The sequence below is a fragment of the Pocillopora damicornis genome, chromosome 5 (assembly GCF_964200805.1).
Source record: "Pocillopora damicornis chromosome 5, jaPocDami1.2, whole genome shotgun sequence".
In the NCBI taxonomy this organism is placed as follows: domain Eukaryota; kingdom Metazoa; phylum Cnidaria; class Anthozoa; order Scleractinia; family Pocilloporidae; genus Pocillopora; species Pocillopora damicornis.
The window spans coordinates 7,251,186-7,276,249 of record NC_142674.1 but is presented as its reverse complement, the minus strand read 5'-3'; the positions used below and the strand labels follow the sequence as shown (position 1 = coordinate 7,276,249).

The window sequence follows — 25,064 nt, the reverse complement described above, 5'->3', positions numbered from 1 at the left end:
CAGGGCAAATATACTGCACTTGGCCGCCCACTTTATGACGTTAAAGGTTTCATGTTTAAAATACGAAAGGGCGTGGAAGTTTTCTGATTTTACAAGTCGGTATAGCTTGAGCGCATATCAACCGAACACAAATTTTGTGGACTAGTCATTTATTCCTAGGAAATCAATGATGGGTTGCCGAAGACTTCCGAAATTTTATGACAGCGTAATTCTTTCTTCCTCATTTCTTAGGATTTTTCTCGAGGGGTAAGGGAGGGGGGGGATGAGTGAAATCAGTTTTGCGCGAATTTAAGAATATTTTAGTTTTGAAAATCATTGAGTTCTTGCAATTGACTTTTTATCATAAGTGATTGTTCAAACATGTTCCAGAGGATAAACGTAAACAGAAACGATTTTGATGAATGTTTCATGACCAAACAGATAATTTTCATGCAAATAAAAACAGAAAATGTTTTGAGAGAGGCACGGCTGCCTTAGTAATAATCAGTTTTGATTAAATTTTATATTTTTTATCATCAGGTGATTCTAAAATTAATGTTATCTTTTGGATTGTGATCAGCGAAGTTGTGTAAAAAATTTACGCTGGAATTTCCCTCTTACATTGGAATTAAAACAGGAAGTGACACGTGGAAACGTAATCAAATATTCGCTGAGATGATCTTTGAACGAGGAGTCAATCGAAGAGTATGATAGTTACCATGGCGATGTCGTCCTTGAAGCGCTGCGGAGGGCTGGATTCAAGGAACCATTCAAGTGTTCCTCATTTGAATTTGAAAAGCATACACTCCCGGTAAGAAGACTTCTTCACGACCGTAATTCGAGAGAAGATTCGCCTTGCACCTGGCGTCAATCGAGTTTTTTAAAGTGATAACGATTCACTTTCTTGAAGGATGAAGAGCAGATACATGTTGCTGCTTGTTAGCTTGGCTATTCTGCCTTTGTACTTACACGGCGAAAAATGCACACAGGTAAACTTTCTTGGTGGAATTCGGCGCCCTGTTTTAATTATGCTAGATCATTGTTCTTTAGCTCAGCTCTTTCAGGTTTTCTGCCGAACACCTAACAGTGCGGGCGATGATTATCGAATTAATTCTTTTTTCGGTTTATATTTTTTATGTTATTCCTTTTGTTTGTAGGATCAAATCACTTACGATTTTACCGAATGCGATTCGGCCGAAGGAAGATGGCGAGTTGCTGTTCCTAAAAAAGATGGAGGTTGCACTGTGGAAGGCGAAGTACCCGTGCGGCAAAAGGGGTGTTGTAAGTAGAATTCAACTCTAGTACGATGCTTAAGAATGGAAAACGAAAGCGTTATATTAATTCTCTATTTTTATGGCATGAAAATTCACTAGAAACCTGCCGGGTTATCTTGACGCTACTTGGCATTAATGCACTTACGAACAATAAGTATTCCAAACGTGAACAAAGCTTTTCTGAACTGGGTTGAAAAATATTGCGACATATAGCCTCCTTTCAGCCTTTCCGACAATCTATGTGTACAAGGACGAAAAGGACGTGGATTATCTTACAGATCGGGATGTGTTTAACCCTGGAAAAGCGGAAAATTTTTCTAAGCTCACTTTCTGATGATTAGGGCGATTTATTTCATATCACGCGTCTCCACAGTTCATCGTCCTTTCTTTTGTTGTGTGAATAATTTTCTTCTTTCGCAAGCAAGTCCTTTACACTGGAAACAGATACTAAATGTTTAACTATGAGAAGTGAAAGATTGTACTCCTATTATCTGTGGATTTTGAGGATAACCTTGACAAAAGCCCTTACTGTGCGAGAAAGTTCACGCGATACCGAATTATTTTTACATGAATTATATCACGTATGTCGTAAAACCTAAATGCTGCCCTCTAAACTTTCGGAACTCCATATTAAGACATAGTAAAATTTTTAAAATAAAAACTGCTTCCTGCCGGTTAGATATCAATATCTACGTACTATGGGCTGGAAAAGATTTGAAACTGCATCGTTAATTCCTTGTTTATTTAAGGGATCGTTTCTTCAAGGCTATACATTTTAATTAGAATTAGAATAGCATGGTCAGTAAACTGCATTTTAATATGTTGATGTTAAATCAATTTGATCAAAATGCATTCTAGAAGTTGGAATTTGGGAAGATTTTGAGAATGTACCGGCTTTGATTCATCCCAACTAGAAATCAGATACTCAACAGGAAATCCTACTTATAAAATATTGTCTTTAGTTGTTACGCGAGCACTTGCGGTGAAGCTAAACAGTATATGACAAAATAAAGAACGCTTCCGCCGAAGGCAAACAGTCCACTTACTGGATGCAAATTTTGCAGGGAATCAACTCTTCTGAGGCTCCAATTTATGACATAAGTATCCCTGTTTCCCAAACTACCAACCAGACCTTGTCTCAAAAAAACTGTTCTCATCACATGATGTCGATTTAAGAGTGGAGTATTTTCTTCTGTCATTGAAAGCCTATGTTTACATAAATACTCAATGATAATTTTACTGCCTTGAAGTCTGGAGAAGGGGCTTTACAGAGTAACAGGAAGGAGAGGAGGCAATGATTTTGTCACCTTTTTCTTTATTACTGTTGTACCCAAAACTTGCATATATCCATTATGTTTGATCCATGTTGTCACTGATAAACAATTTCCAATGTGCAGTTACCCTAAAACAGACTTGGTAGGATGGATTTTATCTTTTAATTACCTCTAGGAAATGGAGTGATTGGATTACAAAAGAACTAGGTTTGCAAAATCTTGTTTAATTTGAAAGCAAGTGTACATTACCTGAAAAATGTAGAAGGCATTATGAATCTGCTTTGCGCATTGTCAGCTGTCTTGGTTTTGTCTTGGTTAAATGAGGGAGCATAAGAAGCCCCATGCCAAGACGCTTTTTAAGTTTGCTGGCCGGCAGGTTATGTGCCACTTTCATGGTGTGAGGACTCTAAATTTTATACCTGGGATGTGGATAGCAAAGTTGCTCATGAGTTTACCACCCTCAGTAGTTAGCAGGATTTTCTTAATCATAAATTTTACAAGGCCTAATTTTATATATTTTGGTTCAATTATATCCTTGGATCAAATTTTATTTGAACCAAGGATAAAAATTTTAATTTCAAATTTTATCTGAACCTTTGTTTCAAACTCATTATCATACATTACAATACCCAAAAACAAAAGAAAATAAAATTTGAACCAAGGATAAAATTGAACTACAACATATATGTGCAATAAGTTAAGAATTGAGAGGCCTCTGATAGTCAGCTATTTAAATAAGACAAAAAAGTAAAACTGGACTAAATTGTGACCTTTTCTTTCTTTCTTTTATGCTTGGAAAGACTGATTAATACTAGAAAGACAATCATTTTTTAAATAAAGAGGAATAGATTCTCATGCCCTTGGGGCTCTCGTTTGTTTATGGGCAGCTGCAGTTGTTTTTAGTGGCCAGCTGTTAAAAATCTCTGGAGAACGTTGTGTTCAACTGAGAAAAGTCTTGGACTAGATGTCTTACTGTCAAAGCTCTTTTCTCTTTCCTTAGCTTTCACATGTGATCCAGGACATTATGTTGATGTGACAAGTAAGACCTTGGAGTGTAAAGCTTGTGCTAAAGGAACATACAGTGTTGGAGGAGGGGTGCGCTTCAGTGACTGGGATAAACTTCCAACTGGATTTGAGAGTCGCACAGTAGATGAGCATTATCAAGAATATGGATATGACAATGAATACTTCAAAGAAGCAAGTGGAGCTAACTGCTCAAAGTAGGGAGATAAAATAATTTTTGTTTGTCTGTCCCAGCAAGTTGTTATATAGGGAAATTTTCATCGAGTAGTACATATCAAGGTCATCTAGGATTGCCTTAATTTTGCTTTGCTTTGCTTTGCTCTGAGGTTCAGAGGATTTATCACCCTTTAAGCTTCTCATTCCTCTCTGATGACTTTAATGTTGGCTTCCAACAAAGCCTTGGACATTTGAACTTTTGAAAATATTGTTAGTTCAAATTCTTGCCCTCCTTGGCAAAAAATTGAGTTCACATGCCCTACCTAATTTTTTTTGTGAAATGTGAAATCAGTGACCCTGACTTTTTACACATAAATTATGTGTTAAAACTTAGACCTCGTAGACCTTTTCTTCTGCATTGTTCACTTGTAAAAGTGAACTTTGTACCTTAAACTTCTCCATATTTAAAGATGTAATTCTTGTATTCTGCTGGAAAGACTGGACACTTCAAGATCAAATTCCCCACCCCAGCTAGGTAAGGTTCAAATTCATCATGCCACAAGCATGGACAACAGCAAATTTCCTGTGGGTTGTAATACCCCTCACAGAGGCAGCACCACAGTTTCTTTAGAAACTTACTCCTCTTAGGACTACCCTCACCTAGTCAATTAGACTCCATGATTGAAAAATACCCAGGTTCAAACAATTTACTATGGGCCAATTCTTCTTCTTAAAAAAACTTGCTTAAGTTATGGCTAATTTGTGAATCTTGTTTTGTTTTTTATTATAGGACTGGATGGTTACCATCAGGTGACAGTATCATGTCACCAGAAGATGAATGCACCTCAGAACTGTCATATGCCGTCACTGTGAGTTTCAAATAATCTTTTTGTGCGTTTAATTAAATTATAACACCTATCTGGGTTCTTTGTGCTAAAATGATTCAGGGTATAATATTTCCTGCTTTTAACTCAAGGTTTCTTTCAGAATATTTATATACAAAACTACTGTTAATAACACATCTTAAAAATTATCTTTATTTTTTTATGGATACAGCTAGAAAGAGATGGTCATGTGCAATTTGATTATTACTACACTGATGACATCTATACTGTTTTCCGTGTATTTGTAAGTATTTTTTCTTAATACCCTTTGTGAATTTGGAATTGAAGAATGGCTAATAATCTGTGTCAGTATTATTAATAACTGCAATAGGTGTATTTATGCATTATTGACCAAGTGTGGGGTCAAGATTGCTGAATCACGTTTTAATGGCCCACTTCAATAATTTTTTTTTCTTGTATGGTATCAAAGTGGGCAATCCTGAGCAGGCAAGATGGGCTGCTTTGTAATAATGTTTTTATTGTATGCCTATATTATTTAACCAACAAAGGGAGTCAAGGAATCTTAAATGCACTTGATGTATTGAATATGTGATTATTTATTTATTTGTCTGTTGTTTAGTAACAGGTGTGTATTTCATTATTTTATATTGTTAGGTGAATAAAATAATAGAATATAATAACAGAAATTTTTAATGGTTCAGACATTCTCCTGCATCTTCTCTTAACTGGTGAGTGGGGGACATTCAAGAACCCACACATATGTAGAAGGAAAGGTAGCCCCCAGTAGTGTTGTGGTCAGGCTTTGTTATAATTCATATGGGCCCCATTTAAACCAGCTTTAAAGCTGAACTTGGCCAGCCTGTGTGAATATTGCAAATGAATTTTTGAATAAATAAGCATCAATTTAATTTTTATTTTTCAGGTAAGAAATGATCAGTGCAAAGTTTCTAGTCTGGATAAAGAGGATAAGTTCCCTCCACGTACTACAAACAGTGAATGGGGAACAACCAAGGTAACATTTTAGGAAAGATGTGCAAAGGTTAGGAGTTTAGGCCCTTTTAGAGGACTCAAAAGTTTTGTTTTTTCCATGCTCCTGACTGAGCTCAAAATTTACCATCTTTTCTTAATTAACTTACAGAATGTACCGTAATTTCCGGTCGATTACCCGCGGGTAATCTGTTGATTTTGCATTAAATCCACGCCACTGCGGGTAATAGGGAGGTGCGGGTTATGTGACAATTTTAAATTCTTCTGGAAGTTGAATTGAAAAAATTTCTCACCTACCTGCGTTTCCACCTCTCAAATGAATTTTATTGTATCAAAAGTGCCACAAAGCGGCACGAAAACATGATGCCAACTCGAGTTTATTTCACGCATAATTAGTTGCGTGACAAACAAATTTTTATCGGCACGCGTGAAAACAAAACCTTGATGGTGACAAAAATAATCCAAGGATATCCGGCGCATCAGTAACAAATTTCCAGTTTTCACTAGCTTGAGCTAAAGAGAATTTTCCCGTTTTAAGGGACTTGTTAGGCCCAGTAGAACAGGAGATATCGATTTTTTTGAGAAATTGCCGACAGTAATTTTAAATCCCAAATGCATCACCAGAATGTTGAAAATAATAGGTGCGAAACTTAACTAATTTCGCGCTGAAAAAGTATTTTAACGACAAATGAACAATGGATATTGCTCATTACGCTCCTACATGCTATAAAAAGGTAACTGACTGAATAAGAATTATAAACCTCGATCATTCGCGATAAGTGTATCCACGAGTCACCAATTAAGTTAAAATGCCTGCTGTGAAACGCCCACGTCACAGTTTTACGTTTGATTATAAGCTTAGAGTAATAACTCTTGCCGATGAAATCGGTAATAGAGCAGCAGCAATAATCAATCAATAAAGTATAAGCTAATATTGACACAGAATTGTGCACATGTCTGAATCGAAAGACTGAAATGTATCGCCTTAATGTCACGTTTTCGCCACCGAAAAAGTTGAATAACAACGTGCGGGTTATCCACCGGTGCGGGTAATCCGTTGACTTTTTTTTTCGCCGTATGCAATAATCGGCCGGTGCGGGTAATCGGCCGTGCGGGTAATCGACCGGAAATTACGGTAACATTTGGTTTATTTATCTCCCAAATCATTCTAAACAGTATACAGTGTATGGCGGTCTGCAGCCTTTGCCTAAATTTAGGCAGTTTGAAAGCCACAAAACTCCACAACAACCATTTGTCTTTCAAATCGGCATTCTTACCCTGGCAGAGCCGATTGTTGCTTTTCCTTTAACCAATTTATAATAATTGTGACAACCCACATTTTCTCTATTTGCTCTGATGAGGGGCTAACACTCTAAACATAAGTTTAAGAAACTCTTTATTGTGGCCAATTTACCTATCAACTCAGTTGACTAAACCAAAATATCTTTTAAAAAAATTTTGTTTCATAGTGATGACAAAATATATCTGATTTGGAATCCACATACATGTTAAAGTCCCAATTGTCCAAGACATTGCTAAATCACAGCTTAAGGGTTAAGATACAACAAATTCCTCTTGAAGAAATGTTTCGTGTATCATTTTAATTTACAGATTGATTTGAAAGCTGGTAGGAATGTGATCAATTGGCAAGTTACAGCAATCACCTATGGCTCTCATGACAGACGAGAACCTGTTTACATCAGAAGCATTGAAATTCAAGGTCTGACTTGAGTTTTATTATTTTATTGTACAGTTAATAGTTTTGTTTATACACCCTAACCATTTTACTGTTAAGATCTACATAGTAGGTCCCTGCCAGTTTGTTGTTACTAGTACATATAAATCAATTAGTATCTGTTAGTTGATATTACAGTGTTGATATGAGTAATTGACTTATGACTGAGTTTGATTGAGTGGGATGCAAAAATATTTGGCTCCTGGTCATGATGCAGGAACCTCACTGGACTACATATAGGTCAGGATGTCATCTTGAACAAAATATTTTCCTGTTTGGTCCTCCCACTCTGTCAGGAAGCATATAGTGTTCTCTGCACTTGTTTGCTTAAAAAAATGCTACTTAATTCAAGGGAGGTTTTCTGTTAATCACAAGATAATCTTGAGATTAGTTATGTGAACCCTTTACACCCTAACATCAGTATGCATATTCTCTACACAGTTCTTTATACATTTACTAAGGTGCCCACAAGGAAAATTTGTCAGCCAATCAAACGGTTTCTTCCCTGCTGACCATTTCCTTAATTCTCGTGACCTTAAATGTGTGATTCAGGAGTGATATTGTAGGGAGAAATTAGATACTTGGCACTCTTAGGGTTTAAAGGGTTAAGACTGTATGCCTTGACTGTATATTGGAAATTATCATTGGACTTTTTACTTATGTTGCCATGTAACCTTAGCTTTGCCATTTTCTTATCTGTCTGAGTTTGTTTCATTTTGTTGTTGTTGTTGTTGTTGTTGTTAGGGGTGTCTTACACATCAGAGTGCACACCATGTGAAGCAGGATATTACAACAGTGAGGAAGCCCAAGGAAGGTAAAAACCATCAACTTGAAATTCTTATTGTAGCTAACATTCTTTAGTTCCAGCATGGTTTTCTCAACATGGATAATTTTAGTTCAGCCCTGAGTTATGAGAAATAAGTTCAGCTTGAGCTGCAGAAATGTGCCTGCCACAATTTGTACTGACTGGGTTTTGAACAGCTTAGTCATGAAATTTTGGTTTCAAACTCTACCCTTTTGGATCTTACATACTGCTAATTTTTCACAAGTGTACCTATTACAAATTCCTTGACATACCCCATAAACATTTACTTAAAAAAACATTTTCATTTCCACGATTTAATTATCAAAATGAATTCTTTACTGTCTCTTTTACATTCCCAGTGGTTTTAGCTTTGAGATTCTGACTCTAAATCAAACAACATCCCCTAGTTGATATTCTTCTCACTTCTCACTACCTCTCTGTTTGAAAATGTATTTACATGGTAAGGAGAAATTCATTTTTGATCTTGTCATAAGTCAAAAGGGATGTTATTGGCAATTCCTCCAAAAAATGAATTTTGATGGTTAAGTTCTGTGTCTTTCAAAGTTAATTCACTTGTAGTAACATTTGTAAAACCAGTGTTTACCAAAAGACATACATAATTTCTGGTATTGATTTCTGACCTTTTGAGTCTAATTTTATTGTATTTTCTTGTGGTTTCAGTTGTAAAATGTGTCCTGCAAATACCTTTTCTGCCCCTGGTGCTACAGAGTGCTCAAAATGTAATGAGGTCACTGAATACGCTGGTAAGACTCCCATACATGTGTTTGTGATATTTTATTCTCTTTTAATGAAAATAAGCAATAGATGATATGATTCTTAAAGACTTGTTTTCATCATTTGACAGACCTTGTTGAATGCGTAAAAACTTGAAATTTTTAATCCATCATTTTGAGTGGTTTGTGTACAGTGAATTAAATACAGTGTCATGTAATTATGAATAAAATAACTTTTTATGAACAATTCCAAAATTAACATAATTTTTAACTTGAAGTAATTTAAGATATTATATAAGTTGTGATTTTGGGAAGGGATAAATTTTTCACACCAACTGAACGCAAAATCCTGTGTTATTTTTTTCAAAAGCTCGTGGAGCAAGGAATTGTACATTAAGGAAGCCATGCACAGAGCAAGACTACTACGACATTCGCACAGCATGTGATAGTGAACACAAGGTATGTGTATTGCGATTAATGGCTGCTGAATTCTTTGTATCCATTCTATGAAACATCAAACCATTTCTTGGAAAAGTGATTCTCTTCATTTTATTGTGGTGTAACCCAAGTTAACTGAATGAAACAGGGTTTATGTTTTATAAATATTTGGCTATTATTATCTAACTGCACAAAGTAGAGTACAAATAAGGTGTGAATAGAGTATAAATATCCTGCAATATTGCATGGTTATTTGGACAGTTGGTTATTTTGTACTGTAAAAAACCTGTTTAACCAGTTAGCTGCGCATGCTGTGCTTCTCTATCTAATTTGCTTTTCTCAACTATGAGAAATAATCAGAAAGACATAGCAGAAAAAAATGTAGTTCTTTGTATTTTGACTGGCCCCATGGGCTTGTCAAAATATGACACAACTCTTAAATATACTCAGCAATACTACACACCTAAACGTTCCATGAGATATATATATTCTTTTGCCCTCTTGTCTCTCAGACCCAAGTGAAGTATATGTGGATAGAACCAAAGATCTGCAGAGATGACGTGGATGGAGCTAAGAAGTTGCCTGCATCTGGCGTGAAAGAAGATTGTCCTCCTTGTAACCCTGGAATGCATCTTAATGGCACAGGCGAAAGCAGTTCTTGTGTCTTTTGTCCTGTTAATGAATTCAGTGATGGCAAAGCAGGTGAGATCTGTTGTGTAGTAGAGCTTCTCATGGTTGGTGATACATTAGCTTGATGGTTAGTGAGACTCTGAATTTAGAGGTCCAGATTTGGCCTGGCTAGACCATGGTGTTGTGTTCCTGGGTACAACACCCTGCTTTCTTGTCACTTTGATCCACAGATCATTGTGGAGGTGGGAGTGGGGAGGGTGACCTGTGATTGGATTACCTATGGTGGAATAGCTCCCTGTCTAGGAACCAGTATTCCTACACAAACAGAACCTTCAGAATTCTGGGAATAAGCCTCTGTGGGGGTGGAAGTCAACCTTAATTAAAGACTTTACATATTTGCAGATATCTCCTGTAGAGGGTAAACCTTGGACTGTGAAAATCACATGCACGTTTTCCTCATACAGGTTTCTATACAGTACTAACAAAGTTCTTTATGTCTTGCTTAGAGTGTAAGAAGTGTCCAGTGTCCACTGAGCCAGTTTATGGGCATCACCTCACATGGTGGCATAGTGTTCCAGAAAATTTAAGAGCCACTTGTTTCTCTATGTCAGGTGTGTGACACTTCAGGCTGGTTTACATGATGTTCAAGTTGTCCTACAAATGTGTAGCGGTTTGTTGAAAGATGTTTAATAATGTATTCAAGTTCTTATCTGTGCATTTGGCAATTTTTGCCCAAAAATTTTGTTGTGGCTGATGTTTGCAGTTAAATTCTGTGAAAACTTCAAAAGTTGAAATGACTCAGTCAAATTGTTGCTGTGTACAGGGAAGGTTAATTTAGTCTGTGTTGTTGGTTGTTGGGGGGTAGTTGAGGGGAGGGATGAGTGGTGGCGGTTTTTTACTGACTTGTCTGTACTTATTTTATCAAACAACTACTTGTTTTTTTTTTTTAGATCGTGGATGCACCACAAAGCAGGGCTGGCAACCTCGTGGAAACTACCTTGACAGTGGCATCAATCAAGCAGATGATGTCTACATGACACTGAAACTTCCTGTAGAAGGCTTTGGAAGTCCTGAGGGTCTTAAAAATCCCAAACGTGGCCAGTTTGGTGTTGTGGAGTTTGTCTTTGAATTGATCTGTGATGGAGAGTGTACTTTTAAATTCAAAGAGGTAATTCATATTAGTTGAAAGAGTTCATGAATGTCTACTTACTCCTCTTCACCCTGAATTTCTATATTTCTCAAGAGTTAATTCTTTGAGATATAGCTGTTATTTAGAGAAGTTGTGATGACTAGATGATAATGATGATGATGGCCATAATGGTTATGTTGAGATGGTTTGATAATGGAGATGATGGTGATTCTATTGATGACAAACAATAGAAAAAAATCCCAAATTTATTTTACTCTTGTCTGGGGAGTAGGAGCAATAATGGACTAGTGGCAAGAGTGCTCGCCTCCCATCACTGTGGCAGTGGTTCAATTCTTGCACTGTGCGTTGACATTGAGTTTGTTGTTCGTTCTTGTCTTTGCTTTGTTGGTTTATTCTCTGCATTCTCTGGTTTTCCTACCTCCACAAAAACTATGATGTAAAACTCCAATTTTATCTGAAGGCAGTGGACAAGGAGGGCCACCTCTGGGAATGTCTGCTGCTTAACTCCTTGTTTAATTACTCCCATTGTTGTTATTGATGTCAGTTATGGTTGTAATGGTTAATTAACTAGCAAAGTTTCAACTCATTTAATTAATTTATTCTTTACATTTTGTCTTTCACACATGCAATTTCTAGAAGCCACAGTCTAAAACTACAAATGTGATTCAAACATGGAAAGGGAGAAATGGAAAGCAGAAGTACAGGTAACAAAAGAAATTTCATTTAAGTTATTTTGATTTTTACCAGCATTGATTATGATGATTGTTTCCATTGATGCACTTTTAATAAATAATTATACGACCAAGTCTTTGTAAACTAAGTTACAAGGAAGTGTGTGATAACTGAAGGGGAGAATTACTATCTGATCTAGGGAGCCAAAAGGTTGATAAATAATTCCACAACTGAGTGAAAATTTTAAAGGTTTTTTCCTTTTGTTTTTTTTAGCTACATCATTTCCTCTCGGAGGGAAACTCAGTTTATCTGGACATTTCAAAAACAGAGTTCCTACTCATTTAGTGATGATCAACTGTCTTACACCTATGGTAGTGATCGGTATGTTTCTTTATTTGTAATTACTTTTACCTGTAGTTATGAAGACTAGAAAAAATAAGGCAATATGTTTTGGGTATTGGACTCAGTAAAAATTTGCTTTATATGAAGTGGAGAATTTTTGATGAAAATCTTTTTCCCCATCTCAGATGGCTCAATTTTAAACTGTTTGGAGTCTTTGTCTCAGGGATCTACCCCTACAAATGCAGGAAAAATAAAAAACTTTTGAGTTTGGCTACCTATGAGGAATCAACTTCAGACCTTTTTCCAAAGGATCTGTCCCCTTTTGTGTCCTGGCCTTTAATATGTATAATTTTTGATTAGCAATTACTTTTTTCAAAACAGATAAAAATCTGAGTGAATGAAGATTTAGATATATGAAAATTCACATATTTGCACTGTGGTGGAAAGATGAAAAAATTAGAAGATCCTCGCAGCTAAGAACACTACTGAAACTAGTAGTTGTAAGTAGGACCTGAAAAAAAAAATTTCAGGACCGTACGGGATTTGAACCCATGACCTCTGCGATACCGGTGCAGCGCTCTACCAATTGAGCTAACAAGCCAACTGGGAGCTGGTCAATGAATTGGGTACAAATAAACATCCGAGTGAATGAAGATTTAGATCTATGAAAATTCACATATTTGCACTGCGGTGGAAAGATGAAAAAATTAGAAGATCCTCGCAGCTAAGAACACTACTGAAACTAGTAGTTGTAAGTAGGACCTGAAAAAAATTTCAGGCCCGTACGGGATTTGAACCTATGACCTCTGCGATACCGGTGCAGCGCTCTACCAATTGAGCTAACAAGCCAACTGGGAGCTGGTCAATGAATTGGGTACAAATAAACATCCGAGTGAATGAAGATTTAGATATATGAAAATTCACATATTTGCACTGCGGTGGAAAGATGAAAAAATTAGAAGATCCTCGCAGCTAAGAACACTACTGAAACTAGTAGTTGTAAGTAGGACCTGAAAAAAAATTTCAGGCCCGTACGGGATTTGAACCCATGACCTCTGCAATACTGGTGCAGCGCTCTACCAATTGAGCTAACAAGCCAACTGGGAGCTGGTCAATGAATTGGGTACAAATAAACATCCGAGTGAATGAAGATTTAGATATATGAAAATTCACATATTTGCACTGCGGTGGAAAGATGAAAAAATTAGAAGATCCTCGCAGCTAAGAACACTACTGAAACTAGTAGTTGTAAGTAGGACCTGAAAAAAAATTTCAGGCCCGTACGGGATTTGAACCCATGACCTCTGCAATACCGGTGCAGCGCTCTACCAATTGAGCGCTGCACCGGTATCGCAGAGGTCATGGGTTCAAATCCCATACGGGCCTGAAATTTTTTTCAGGTCCTACTTACAACTACTAGTTTCAGTAGTGTTCTTAGCAGCGAGGATCTTCTAATTTTTTCAGATAAAAATCTTTGCCCTTAACTCAGGTGGCTCAATTAAATTGGTTTGAATCTTTGACCCAGGGTCTGCCTATTATAGTGTCCTGACCTATATTAGAGCTTAGCTATTGATCTCCTGTAGTGTCCTGGCCTATATTATGACTAAGTATAGTTTTTGATCTGCTATTAATTTTCTCAATAGAGAAAGTTGTTTTTCTGTGTCATTGCAATTGCAAGGGAAAAAGAAAAAAAACCTGAGTCCCCACAAGGAATCAAGCCTCAGACCATTTGTCTCTTGCTCTGAAATGCTCTACCACAGAGCCACAAGGAACTTGTTGGTTAACATTACTACATTCATATGTGACTGGTTATCAAATATGTGACAAGTTCTCAAGTTATGTCATTCTTGTAATGTTTTAAGACTCAATATAATTATACATTCTCTTTTCCTCCAGAGTGAAGATTTACTCCATTACTGTGAACAACACCATGGATGGAGGTGCTGATCATTGCCGATCCTGTCCAGTATCTTCAGGGAGTGGGTATGTTGTGCCCTTCTGTAGTGAGATCTCTAAAGTTGTGCCTTAAGTCTGCGACACAGCTCACACAAGTGTTAACTACAGTACATTAGCCTGTGGGGTTTGTAGAAACTCTCATACTCAAAATCCCAAGCTTGGCATTTGACCCATCCTATCATTGCAAAATGTTTTGATAGCAATATGTTTTTTGTGGCAAACTATAAAGGGTTGTTTTTGAAATTCAATGGGCGGTTTTTAGTGGTAAACAACATTCAATCCTGCAATGCACTTCACTGTTATGACTGATGCATCATGCTTTGTCTCTGTTCTCTCTCTTTTTTTTCTCAGATGTATAAGCTGTCCCAAGGGTAACTATGTGGATACTGAGAAGCACAAATGTGTGCCATGCCCTATAGGTATTTTTTTTTTTTGTGCATGGAAAATAATGACTTTTTTCATGTGCTTTGTCAAATCATTTAGGATTCTGCTTTTGCGGTGGAAAAGGGGCCTGAACTTTCTACTCAGATGCTCTCTTTTTTGTCAACAGGCACCTATTTGAACACCAATGACCCATATGGATCTAAAGCTTGTGTCAAATGTGGACCAGGTTTAACCAGGTGCTAAAGATTAACTAGTATTTTTGCCTGTCCATTATTTATCATAAAAGCAACAGGCTAGCTTAGTGAGTAGCTTGAATCGTGAAAGAGCAGGAGCCTTAATTTTGCTTTGTACTAGAATTGGACTTCATTTTTGTTGTGTTTCATTTTTAGTGAGGCGGGATCCACCATGTGTCATTCTAACTGTTTATATACCTCCATCAAGCATATGCGAAAATTCAACTTTACTGGTCTCCAAGGGTATGTACATTGTAGAAACAAACAAATCTTGCTCAGTTATTAATTAGTCTTTTTTAAGGATGTGTAAATGACTGAATATATATTTTTTACAAAAATTGTTGCTTTCCGAAGTGGTAAGGAGTAAGAGTAATGTGATTGTGAGTGTGCTAAAAGTAGGGAGGTTTAGTGTCAATCCAGGGTGAGCCATTGTGATGTGTTCATAGAGAAGAAGCTTTTCTTCTCACAGCGTCTCTCTCAGCCCAGGAGTGTTTTTTAGTGCTAGTAAACTATCAGGCAAACCTGATGGACTTTGGGGGGAGGTGTGGGTAGTAATGATCCTGTTCACCTCACGCTCCAGAAGCTAGGACAACCTGCAGCAGTAATGGGTGACTTGGATCATGATGTTGTATGGTTAACGTAGTTCCGTTTGTGATTATTTCCACATAGTACCTGTGAACTAACTACAATAATACAACAAGGTGCCTTTACAGACTCTAATTCTCTTTTACTTTATTCATAGACCTCAGAGCGTTGCCACTGGTCCTTCGTTCACCAAGCGTGGCTTCCGATACTATCACCTCTTCAACATGAATTTGTGTGGACATCCATACAAAATGGCAAAGTGTCACAATAACATCAGTCTTTCCACTGGCAAATCAGTGAGTGTCATCCCTAGATCGGATTCGTAGTTCTCCCATACATTTCTCACGAAGAGCCTACGAGAATTTGCCACTCGATCTTGACGTAATCCTCTCGGCAAGATTCTGTAATATGTCCCCGTAATTAACTTCTTCAAGTCAAATTAATTCGTTTTATGTTTGCAGTCATGTGCCCCACTGCAAACTAGGCTGAATTTTTACAACTTGTATTGAAGACAAAATTCTGTTGCAAGGATTTTTCGAGTTGATTTTCGTGTCACACGAAGCTGTAACCTGTGGACCATGTGTACCAACCGAAACCCTTTACACCCAAATATCAGTATGCATATTCTTCATACAGTTCTCTATAAATTTCCCAAGGTGCTGATGAGGAGAATTTGTTTAACAAATAAGAGCTTCTTTTATTGGTGATCATTTCTTTTATTCTTACGACCCAAATTTTTGATTCAAGGGTGATATTTCACGAAGAAATGAGAAGCCAGTCACCCTTGCGGGTCAAAGGGTTAGAAGACCGCTGAGAGTTTTTTTTATCAATCTTAACAGGAAGCCTATAATTTGACTTCACCTGTTTGCCGCATGACCGTTGTTCCTGACCCAGTTCTGATGACTACACAGACATTAAGGTGAGAGAATCACGAGTTACTTCTTCTACAAAGAATACAACGCTCGTATTGAACGTTGGCTTTTCAACAGTCCATGCCGTCTGTAGCTGAGTTGTTGGCAAATTCGAGAGATCTTGTTGACGGTTTACTTCAGAAAATAAAGAGTTAAACTTCTGGAATTTCAACCGACCCTCACTCAAATCCCCCCCCCCCCCCCTACCCTCTTACATACATACATGACATCCCACTCTAGTTGAATTCAAACGGGATAAATTTTAATTTTACTCATCTTCTACCAAAAAAAAAACATCAATTGTTTTTTTTCCTTATATTTCAGCATTGCAGACCGCCTTGAAGGCATTTATGAAGACATTGCCGACAATAAGACCAACGAAACCTCAGTATTCGCTGGAAAAGAAGGTATGACGACAATGATCAGCGAGTAGTCTAGTAATTTTTGATAGTCGTACACTAGTATCAGTGATAGTGGCAGTGGTAGTGAAATTGAAAGTAACGGTATCAGTAATAAATTTTGCTCATTTATGCCTTTTCTTGTATTTCCGGTCCAGTGAAAAACACCTCAACCTTTTTCTTGTTCAAGTTCCACGGTGACAAGTAAGTGATATATGCCTCGCTTGTTTTCATATTCTATCACTATCGAATGTTTCTAATTGTGTACAAGGTTATACAATTTTGATAAACAGTAGTAAGGAAGTCAAACGAAATTTGGAGTTTGCACCCTTTTTTTTCAACTGAGGAAGCAGAATGTGAACCAGGAGAACGTCAGTGCAGCGTCTTGTTGCTTTTACTTTTTGCCAAAAATAAAACAAAACGTAGCCAGAAGTCAGTCTTTGCCCGAGACTCTCAACATTTGTCTGACTATAATTTCCTATAAGCTGTTACCGTTTTTGTACTGAATGTGTAAAAATAATTTGATACGTCACTACAAACCTTTTCTTTTGCGACGTGTAAACTTTACCACTTGCTTAAAACTGTACAAAATATTTGTTTGGCAAGTAAGAAATTAAAACAAGAGGTGACTGTAAATTAAGACGGAATGAGAGAGCTTAGGATACAGAAGATTTAAAAAGATGGCTGATGACGAACTTGTAAAACTGAGGCTAAATTTCTTGAGATGGACAGGTTATGACACAGCTTTTTAAATTAACGTATTTCAGACCCACTCAAGCCTGCCCTAATGGCCGGTCAGTTTGGACAACAGTGCTGTGTGACCCTAAAGTAGGAAAGGTACATTTATAGAATTGTTTGTCAACTGGGGCCTAATTTAGTGGTTTCCCTAGAATGGTGTCTTCTCTTATTAGAGTTGTGACTAAAGAGTGGTCTAATGATATTGAGAAGGTCTTGACGCCTCTCGAATCTCTAACCTTGTTTCTTGGAAGCTTCAAACATTGAGTATCTTGTATTGAGCATTCGAGGTTCGACTCCATTTATTACAGTACAAAACGCACTTGATTGCGAAAAAACTTTGACTTCTGCTGAGCATGATCCACAAACAATGAGACCAAATGGCCTTATGACTGTTTACAGTGCTACGTGATTTTTGCGGATATTTCACAGAAGTGTACAAAAGTATATTGATATATTGCATATTAAGGTAAACCGAACCCTCCCCCCTCCCCCCAAGGAATAATTACTACAAACCTTTGGTTTCGTCATAGGGTTCGTTTGAGTTGCCCTCCAAATGCCCGGATGGTACCTGTGATGGCTGCCGGTAAGCGATTTATTACAAACAAATAGAATAAGAATCCCATTAACAGTCTTTGGACTGCGAGTAACGTTTGATGAGTGCATTGGTATGTCTGTGGTTAACATGTTACGCTCTCGTTCATAGGTTTGAGATCCTGTGGCGCACGCCTCATGCGTGTCCAACCTGTTCGCAATTTGATTACCGCAAAGTAATTTCCTCTTGTGAGGTAGGTTTGAAGTTCGTATGATATTATCACAATTATCTACTTGAAAGCTTTTCTCCAGATCTATGGTAGCATGGTTTAAGGCAAAATAAGGAAAGCTTTTAGAAACTGGAAAAACGGGGCATATCAAGGGTCTGAGGTTCTGGTGGAGGAAGGGGGCGTCTTTCAGTCTTGAGCCGCGGTTTGGACGCGAAATGGGCGCGTCTATTTCAATCCAACCACGCTGATACGCTTTAAGTTTGTCGGGTAGGCTTCCCAGGATAGTCGATTGTGTATCTTTTTAGGATAACAAGCCAACGAAAAGAATTGTTTTAAACATCTGACTTTATTTTTATCCATTTCAGTAAGTAAACTAATAATAAAATATTTTGCATTTAGAGTGGAAAGAAGAAGACTACATACATGTGGAAAGAACCAAGGTAAGAGGCCGCTATGTCTATAGTTTTGAGGTGGTTTTGTGCCTTAAGGCTCAGAATGTTAATCATGCGGTGTTGATGTGTGGTTTTGTTGATCATTTCAGAGTTTGCCAAGGAGGTGTTCCCTTACCTGCAGAACGAGAAACCAAATGCAGTATTTTTGAACAGTCGGTTGGCTCAGCTATGAGGGACTTCAAGGTATAAGCAACGTTCGCTTGGCTGGCCGGTCAGTCCGTCTGTCAGTTAGTCTGTTAGTCTGTCAGACGGCCTAATAGTCATTCAGAGAGTTAGCTAGTCCGTCATTCAGCTAGTCAGTAAGTCAGACGATCGGTTTATCAGTCAATTGATAAAAACGGGGTAAGTTTCGAAATAAACTGTAGTGTTGCGTAGGTTGGGGGGTGGGTGGGGGGGGGGTATAAAAAGACAATTTGGTTTTTTCAACCGAGTTGATAATGTAAATTGGCCATCGTAAAGAGCGAAACCGCTCTGACGACGGACCAACACTCGAAACGTCAGCTGAGAAACTCTTTACGGTGGCCAATTTACATTTTCAACTCAGTTGTTAAAACCAAGCTATGTAATCGGTCGATATGTCTGTCCGCCAACCTTGCGGTCAATTAGTTAGTCATTCTTGCGGTTCATAGCAAACGTCTTTTTTTTCTTTCTCATAACGATGACAGGCGTGTTACTACGTATAACATGATTGTTTTGTTTTTTTTTTTTTTTGTTCAGATTGTGATTGCTGTTGTTGCTGCTCTTGTTGTGCTGATGATCTGCGCAGTCTTTGGCTTGTGGTACAATAACCGAAAGTACGTAAATCAGCATTCTCTTTGTTAATGCTTGTTGATGCATTTGGCCTTTTCCAGTTAGTTTTCGGGTTGAGTTGCCAGATTTCCAGCTTTTTTCTGGTTATTGTGTTGTGTTCTTTGGGTTGAATCTTTCCTCTCACTGTTTCTCCTTATTCGACCAAAGAGTCAATCTACCAGGGGTAGGAGTGGGCGAAGAGTTAAAAAGATGAACTAGAAATCCCGCTAAGTAAGAAGAAACAGTTCAGGAAGCTTTAGGCTGCAGATACCTGCGTGGCTGTGTGGATCACGGTACCCAGAATTGGCATTTATGCCATGAAACGTATGTGTGGTTTACGGTTGTCGTTTTCTTTGTGGCAGGCTGACATACAAGTATCATCGCCTGGTAAATAAGAGTGGTGATAATTCTGGTGAGTTGCCGGGTGTGGAGAGATGTGTGGTGGACGACGACGAAGAGGACGAAGAAGAGGTAATTTGCCTTTGTAGACCGCAACGCCTTACATTCTTTTTCGTTTGTTTATTGTTCTTGTGCAAGAGTGCTAATTGTAGTAAAATTTTGTGGGCGCTTTCTTTGTGTCGTTGCGTAACGTAGCATGTATTCAACCGTATTGTTCATCGTAGTTTGGTGCAGTTTTTGCAATGTAGTTTCGTCGAGTGTAGTTTGGTATATTTGTTCTTTCCGCTTCGTGCAGTTTGTTCGTCACTAGGCAGGATCTATAACATCGCAACAAATGTAAGTTTTGTATCGTGTAGTTTTCTTTAGTCTAGTTTATATTGTAATAGTTTTCGTTCGCTATTTTATTTGCAGTTTTAACCGTACCGTGTCGTTTCGTTCCGCGTTAAAAATTGTGCTAGAATTAGTTAGTATTAGTCGCCAGTGGCAGTTACAGCCTTAGATTATTTTCTTTCAAGAGTTCTTGAATAATGCTCGGGTGTGTGCACGTTATTTTTTCATTTCGTTTATTCTCGTTAGAAACTTTTTGTGCCGACTCTTTCGTGGAAGTCTGTAAACCTTCGCAATTTTGGCATCGACGGACAAGAGCTGCTCATTAACCCCTAGAGCTGCATATTTCCCCACATTGCTTTTTACTTCAATACTCCACAACTATACAACAATGGGCACATGCAGTCATAGACTGCCTTTTATGTGTAATGTTAAGTCCGTAGCAGCCATCTTTGGGTGGTTTCCGTGTGAGTTATCAGTAATCTTCGGAAAGGTTCGGGCGATATGAATCACACCTCGGGAAGCGAGATTTAACTTAAAGAGCATTCCTATTATACTGCTCGTAATGACATTGTTTTAATTAAGGGTTTTTTCCTCTTTACTTAGGTTCACTTTAAAGTCGGTAAGGACCGCGGTAAGAAGATTCTGAAGAAAATAAAGGACATGGCCAGTGGTGGAAAGAAGAAGGTAGGATTTTTTTGTTTTCATGCACTCTCTTTTACGCTTGTAGAATTCCTGGAAAATATTAGAAAGAAAAAGAAGGAAAGTTTTTTTTTCCCAGTTCGTGCTCTGGTTTTTCCTTCGTTTCAAAGCCGTCCGCCTACGCGAATTTTTTTTTGTAATAGTCGTCCAGTTTTTCAGTAACTACAACAGTTCAACAGATGTCGTTTATTTTTCTACAAAATTTTCCCCGGGAAGGTTATCAACAAGCATCCTCCTCGCGCCCTAGACCTATTTTTTCCTGGCGCACGTCTTCATGTCGCGCGTGGGATACTGGGTGAAAGAGGCCCCGAGGCCCTTACGGTGCTGCTGGAACAAGATAGTCCCAGGCCCTAGAATGTCTCGTGCTGCATACCACAACCTACCGTTTGAGCACAATGTACTTAGTGATGTGTTTAATCCTAGGAGAAGGTTACATTTGATGACGAAGACGATGAATATTTTGAGTCTGTTCACCTGGAGCCTGGGAAAGACGCACTCGTCGGCGACTTCCAGTAAACATGAAACTCGACACATAAGACATGCTGTTATGCAATCACATGAAATTCAATGATCATAGAATTGAACCTCTTGACTTCACCGCTATTCCACCGTCAATACAAATCAAGTAGTTGGAGGAGCAGTAAACTAAAGAAGCTACGTCACTGTATTTAGTTTTTGCGCCGTGCAAAACCCACCTTCATATCTCAGAAGGCTATGATATATTAGCTCTGTAGGTTTGAAAAAACGCAAAGGAAGCGATATTATACCAAGAAGGAATAAGGGTGGCTTACGATGGAGAAGGTTGACACGGATTGCAAATAACGCCATTTTTAGTTATGAATAAGCCAATTTTTGAGATTTTTTTATTGTGGCGTAGCTTCTTTCCCATTTAAATATCGCACGGCATTCACAAGTAGCAGGATAATTGCTGTCTATTAAGCCTATCTCATAGAAATATTCTAGTTACTTTTTCTTGATCTTATTGTAGAAAAAAATATTTCAATCATTTAGGACAACTTACGTGCTAAGTAATGTGTCCTGTAGTCTCAAAAGAAACATTTTCATCGTCCATGGATGGGGGGCTAGTAACGTGATGAAGCTCAAGTGAGACATTGCGTTACCCTAATTTCCTTCGGTTATTGTAGACATCCCATTTAAAGCAAGCAAGGGAACTTGATGTCGATCGCCTTCCATTTTGGTTTCATAGATATGGAAATTTGATACACCTTTTCTCTTTCAATCTATAGATGTCAAACGCACCATTTGTTTGCTGTCGTATCGCGCAATATTGTTTTAGAATTGATTACTGAAGAATTAGGACTTATTTAAACTTGTATGATAAGGAAACACGAGGCAGGAAGAAACAGCGATGAGCCTTGTAATAATTGTACAGGAATTCGTTGTCTCTGCCTGGTAAAATGTTCGATACTATCAACTCAACTAACTACGTTTGTTTGAGTCTGTGGTTGCCTGGAAAAGTTTTCCAACAAATTTTTCCAAAGCACAGTTTATGAACGTAATTTTTGTCCATTTGCGTCCTGTTGAGTATTTTCGAGTTCAATTTGATGTTGATAAGTACGGTTACTCTGGTTTTACGTGGAAAATAATAAATTTAATGCCGACTTTTCAAAGTACTGGAATGAAATCAAGAAGAAGAAGAGTTAACCCATCCAAGTAGGGAACCCAGCCAGTAAGGCAACTGACTACGACGACACTCAAGCGAATGTTGAACGCGGTCAGTCACAGGCATCCCACGTATTTATGTAGCGTGTTTTAGTAGCATTTAGTTTCCACAGTAACCACTATCACCTTTTCGCACTTCATTTGAATATTTATGGTCAAATTTAAGAAAACACTGAAGCTATAATTTTTTTAGTTTAGCTAAAATAGAGAGTGTGAAAGTGCTCTACATATTTTTATTCACTTGCCCCGAGAGTTCAAAGTAAGACTTTTACATTGGAATCAATCTTCGTTGCACTGAATACCTTTATTAGAACGACAAACGTTTTAATTGTTCGAAGATTGCGAGAGGAGCTCGGTAACGGCGAAGTGATAGATCGGCTTAGACTCGGGAAACTTTCGAAGACCTTCGACCTTTCCGTCGTTCACCGAAAAGGATTCTTTGCGAGAAGTAGACAACCATGGTAATAAATTATCTGTAATTTAATTTCTAAGCGTTAACATTAAATTCACTCACAAAACGTGGAGAATGAAGTGTATTTTTAGCCTTGAACAAAATTTTTACAGTTGGTGTTAGTAGCACGTTTGTAAAAATGCTTCTCGTATGTGTTTTTGTTGGTGCTGTAATGTTTTGGAAACCTGCTAACACAGCAAAAAGGAAGGATCGATGAAAGCCGCATAGGCAAACTTCCAGAGGAATATCCCATGTTTTCACTTAACATCATCGTTCATTAACTTTCTGCCAAGGGCAGGAGTGTTGAAGGGTGAGGAGCTCGCTTCTCTTGCGGGACACGCGCACGACTCAAGTTTGTCTTCGCAGCGCCTAAATGGTTGGTTAAATCACTTTGGAGGTGATAGGCGTAGTTTCGTCGGTCCCTTTTATTTTTTCCTTAAGATGGAATACGACCTCTCTTTAAAACCGGTTGATAGACTGTATTGTCCATGTATGAAGCAGGCTGGTTCTGATGGGAACTGACACTACTGGTTCTTTCCGAACGGGACTTGTACTCTGGTTAAGTTTTATCCTCTTTCACAATTGCGTAAGCAAACTGCAAATGGGTTTTGTTTAACCCTTTACACCATAACATCAGTATGCATATTCTCCATACTGGTCTCTATACATTTCCTAATGTGCTTGCAAAGAGAATTCGTTGAACAATCCAGAGGTTCTTCAGTTAATTATCATTCCCTTTATTCTCATGACTTTGATGTTTGATTCATGGGTGACATTGAAAAGAGAAATTGGATGTTGGTCACTTAGGGATTAAAGGGTTAATAAATAGAATATGGAAGATGGTAAGTTTTGAGCTCGGTAGGGAAATATAGGAAGATGTTTTTTCGTCTTGTCACGAACGTGGGACAAAGGAAGGACAAAAGAATCCCCATGAGGAATTGAACCTTTCGTCTAATTCCGCGCTCTGACCAGTCAACCACTGAGCCACAGAGACAGTGGTGAGCGAGGCTCATAACGAAGTTCATATATGACATGCGTCCTGCATACTGCATAGTGCTAGGTCAGCAATGTCAATAGTGTCGTGTTTTGTGAATAGAGTACGAAAGATGGTAAGTTTAGAGCTCGGTAAGATATAGAGAAAGATAGGTTTTGTTTAATTTACTCGAAAAACACCTTTCGTGTACAGTTGCTAGTTGAACCTGTATTAAGCGTGTCACCCACAGTGAATGACCGCTTGATACAGTTTGGCAGAATAGGGGTATTTAAAAAAATTGGCAGCCTGAGACCTCTAGTGGCTACTGATATAGCACAATTTTTCATAGTATTGAACTAAAATAAAGGTTGTATAAATGACGCTTACAGGTAGTGTTGCAGAAGATTTGTATTCACACCTGTCCCACCCCACATATTCATGAGTACCGTTTTCCACAAGATGATTCACCATGAAAAAAAAGCTAGTTATTCAGGGCCAAGCTGCTAACCGTGATGAAGAGACATTTGCAGGAAATTTGTATCCTAATGTGTACAGTTAATGCCCATGCTCAAGAAGTATTTGCAATGTTTTAAATGAAGATAACCCCAGGTACGATTTGAGACAATCTGATTTTTCCACTAATAGGTATAACTCTAGGAGATGAACTTGTTCGTTCGGTCTCACGATAGAGTCACTTTTGATGTTGATCGCGACGTTTCGACTGCAGTGCTGCAAACCTTCATCAGGCGATGAGATCGATTGTTTACGTGTCGCTATTTGTAGCACGTTGGTACGTTGCTATCGGTGCATTTCGATACTCATCATTTTTCCGGTTGTTAGATGGTGTTCCCTCATAGGTCCTCATAAATCGGCTGTTGTGTTGTTTGATCGTGGGTATCCAAGCTTCGGGAATGTCGATTCCGCTATCCCTATTGATGTTGTTAGGATGAAGTCTTATATGGATAGCCTCTTTGACCCTACTTGTGTATCAGTGGGGGTCACGATCAATAATCTTAACCTTACTCCAAATAGGAATATGCCCCGCTTCTTTATCGTGCTCAGAAACCGCAGAGGTCTGAGTACGAGAAAACCGTATGTCTCTGTCAAGGCAAACCGAAATGAACAGCCAAACCGAAAAACCGAACTTTTTTTGCACAGAAACCGAATTTAAAACAGCCAAATTAAGACCGAAAATCCCAGTGCCCTCCTCCTGATTGAAGAATGATACGTACCTCTCGCTTGCCTTTGTTCATGGTGGTAAAGAAAGAAAGAAAGAAA

At 38.2% G+C, this 25,064-nt stretch overlaps 1 protein-coding gene and 1 non-coding gene across 3 annotated transcripts; one reads left to right on the top strand and one right to left on the bottom strand.

Moving 5' to 3' along the window:
• The first annotated feature begins 616 nt into the window (after window positions 1–616).
• On the top strand, window positions 617–22,880 carry LOC113671936 (endosome/lysosome-associated apoptosis and autophagy regulator family member 2). Of its 2 annotated transcripts, none has more exons than XM_027188201.2 (32): window positions 617–968; window positions 1,137–1,260; window positions 3,528–3,747; window positions 4,497–4,575; window positions 4,763–4,834; window positions 5,474–5,563; window positions 7,150–7,258; window positions 8,018–8,087; window positions 8,760–8,842; window positions 9,183–9,271; window positions 9,763–9,952; window positions 10,387–10,491; window positions 10,831–11,048; window positions 11,667–11,734; window positions 11,976–12,083; window positions 13,941–14,027; window positions 14,352–14,419; window positions 14,551–14,620; window positions 14,774–14,860; window positions 15,360–15,498; window positions 16,042–16,121; window positions 16,438–16,520; window positions 16,670–16,715; window positions 17,279–17,348; window positions 17,780–17,832; window positions 17,953–18,034; window positions 18,410–18,450; window positions 18,552–18,645; window positions 19,180–19,256; window positions 19,614–19,722; window positions 20,584–20,664; window positions 21,103–22,880. In XM_027188201.2, the coding sequence occupies exons 1-32, from the start codon at window positions 891–893 to the stop codon at window positions 21,193–21,195; spliced, it is 3,063 nt and encodes a 1,020-aa protein (XP_027044002.2). In that variant the 5' UTR covers window positions 617–890; the 3' UTR covers window positions 21,196–22,880. The 2 variants fall into 2 exon arrangements, with proteins under 2 accessions (XP_027044002.2, XP_027044003.2); XM_027188202.2 differs by having other exon boundaries at window positions 720–968; window positions 21,106–22,880.
• Trnat-agu (transfer RNA threonine (anticodon AGU)) lies at window positions 13,070–13,142 on the bottom strand. Its single transcript has one exon. It is a non-coding gene; the product is annotated as a tRNA-Thr (tRNA).
• Window positions 22,881–25,064: the final 2,184 nt, after the last annotated feature.

What these genes read in the sequence shown, in the direction of transcription:
- LOC113671936 (XM_027188201.2), top strand. Translation starts at nt 891, where the DNA reads ATGAAGAGCAGATACATGTTGCTGCTTGTTAGCTTGGCTATTCTGCCT. An exon ending in CAGAAGCATTGAAATTCAAG is followed by an intron (nt 7,259 to 8,017) that starts GTCTGACTTGAG and finishes TGTTGTTGTTAG; the next exon opens with GGGTGTCTTACACATCAGAG. An exon ending in GTCTTTCCACTGGCAAATCA is followed by an intron (nt 15,499 to 16,041) that starts GTGAGTGTCATC and finishes CAATCTTAACAG; the next exon opens with GAAGCCTATAATTTGACTTC.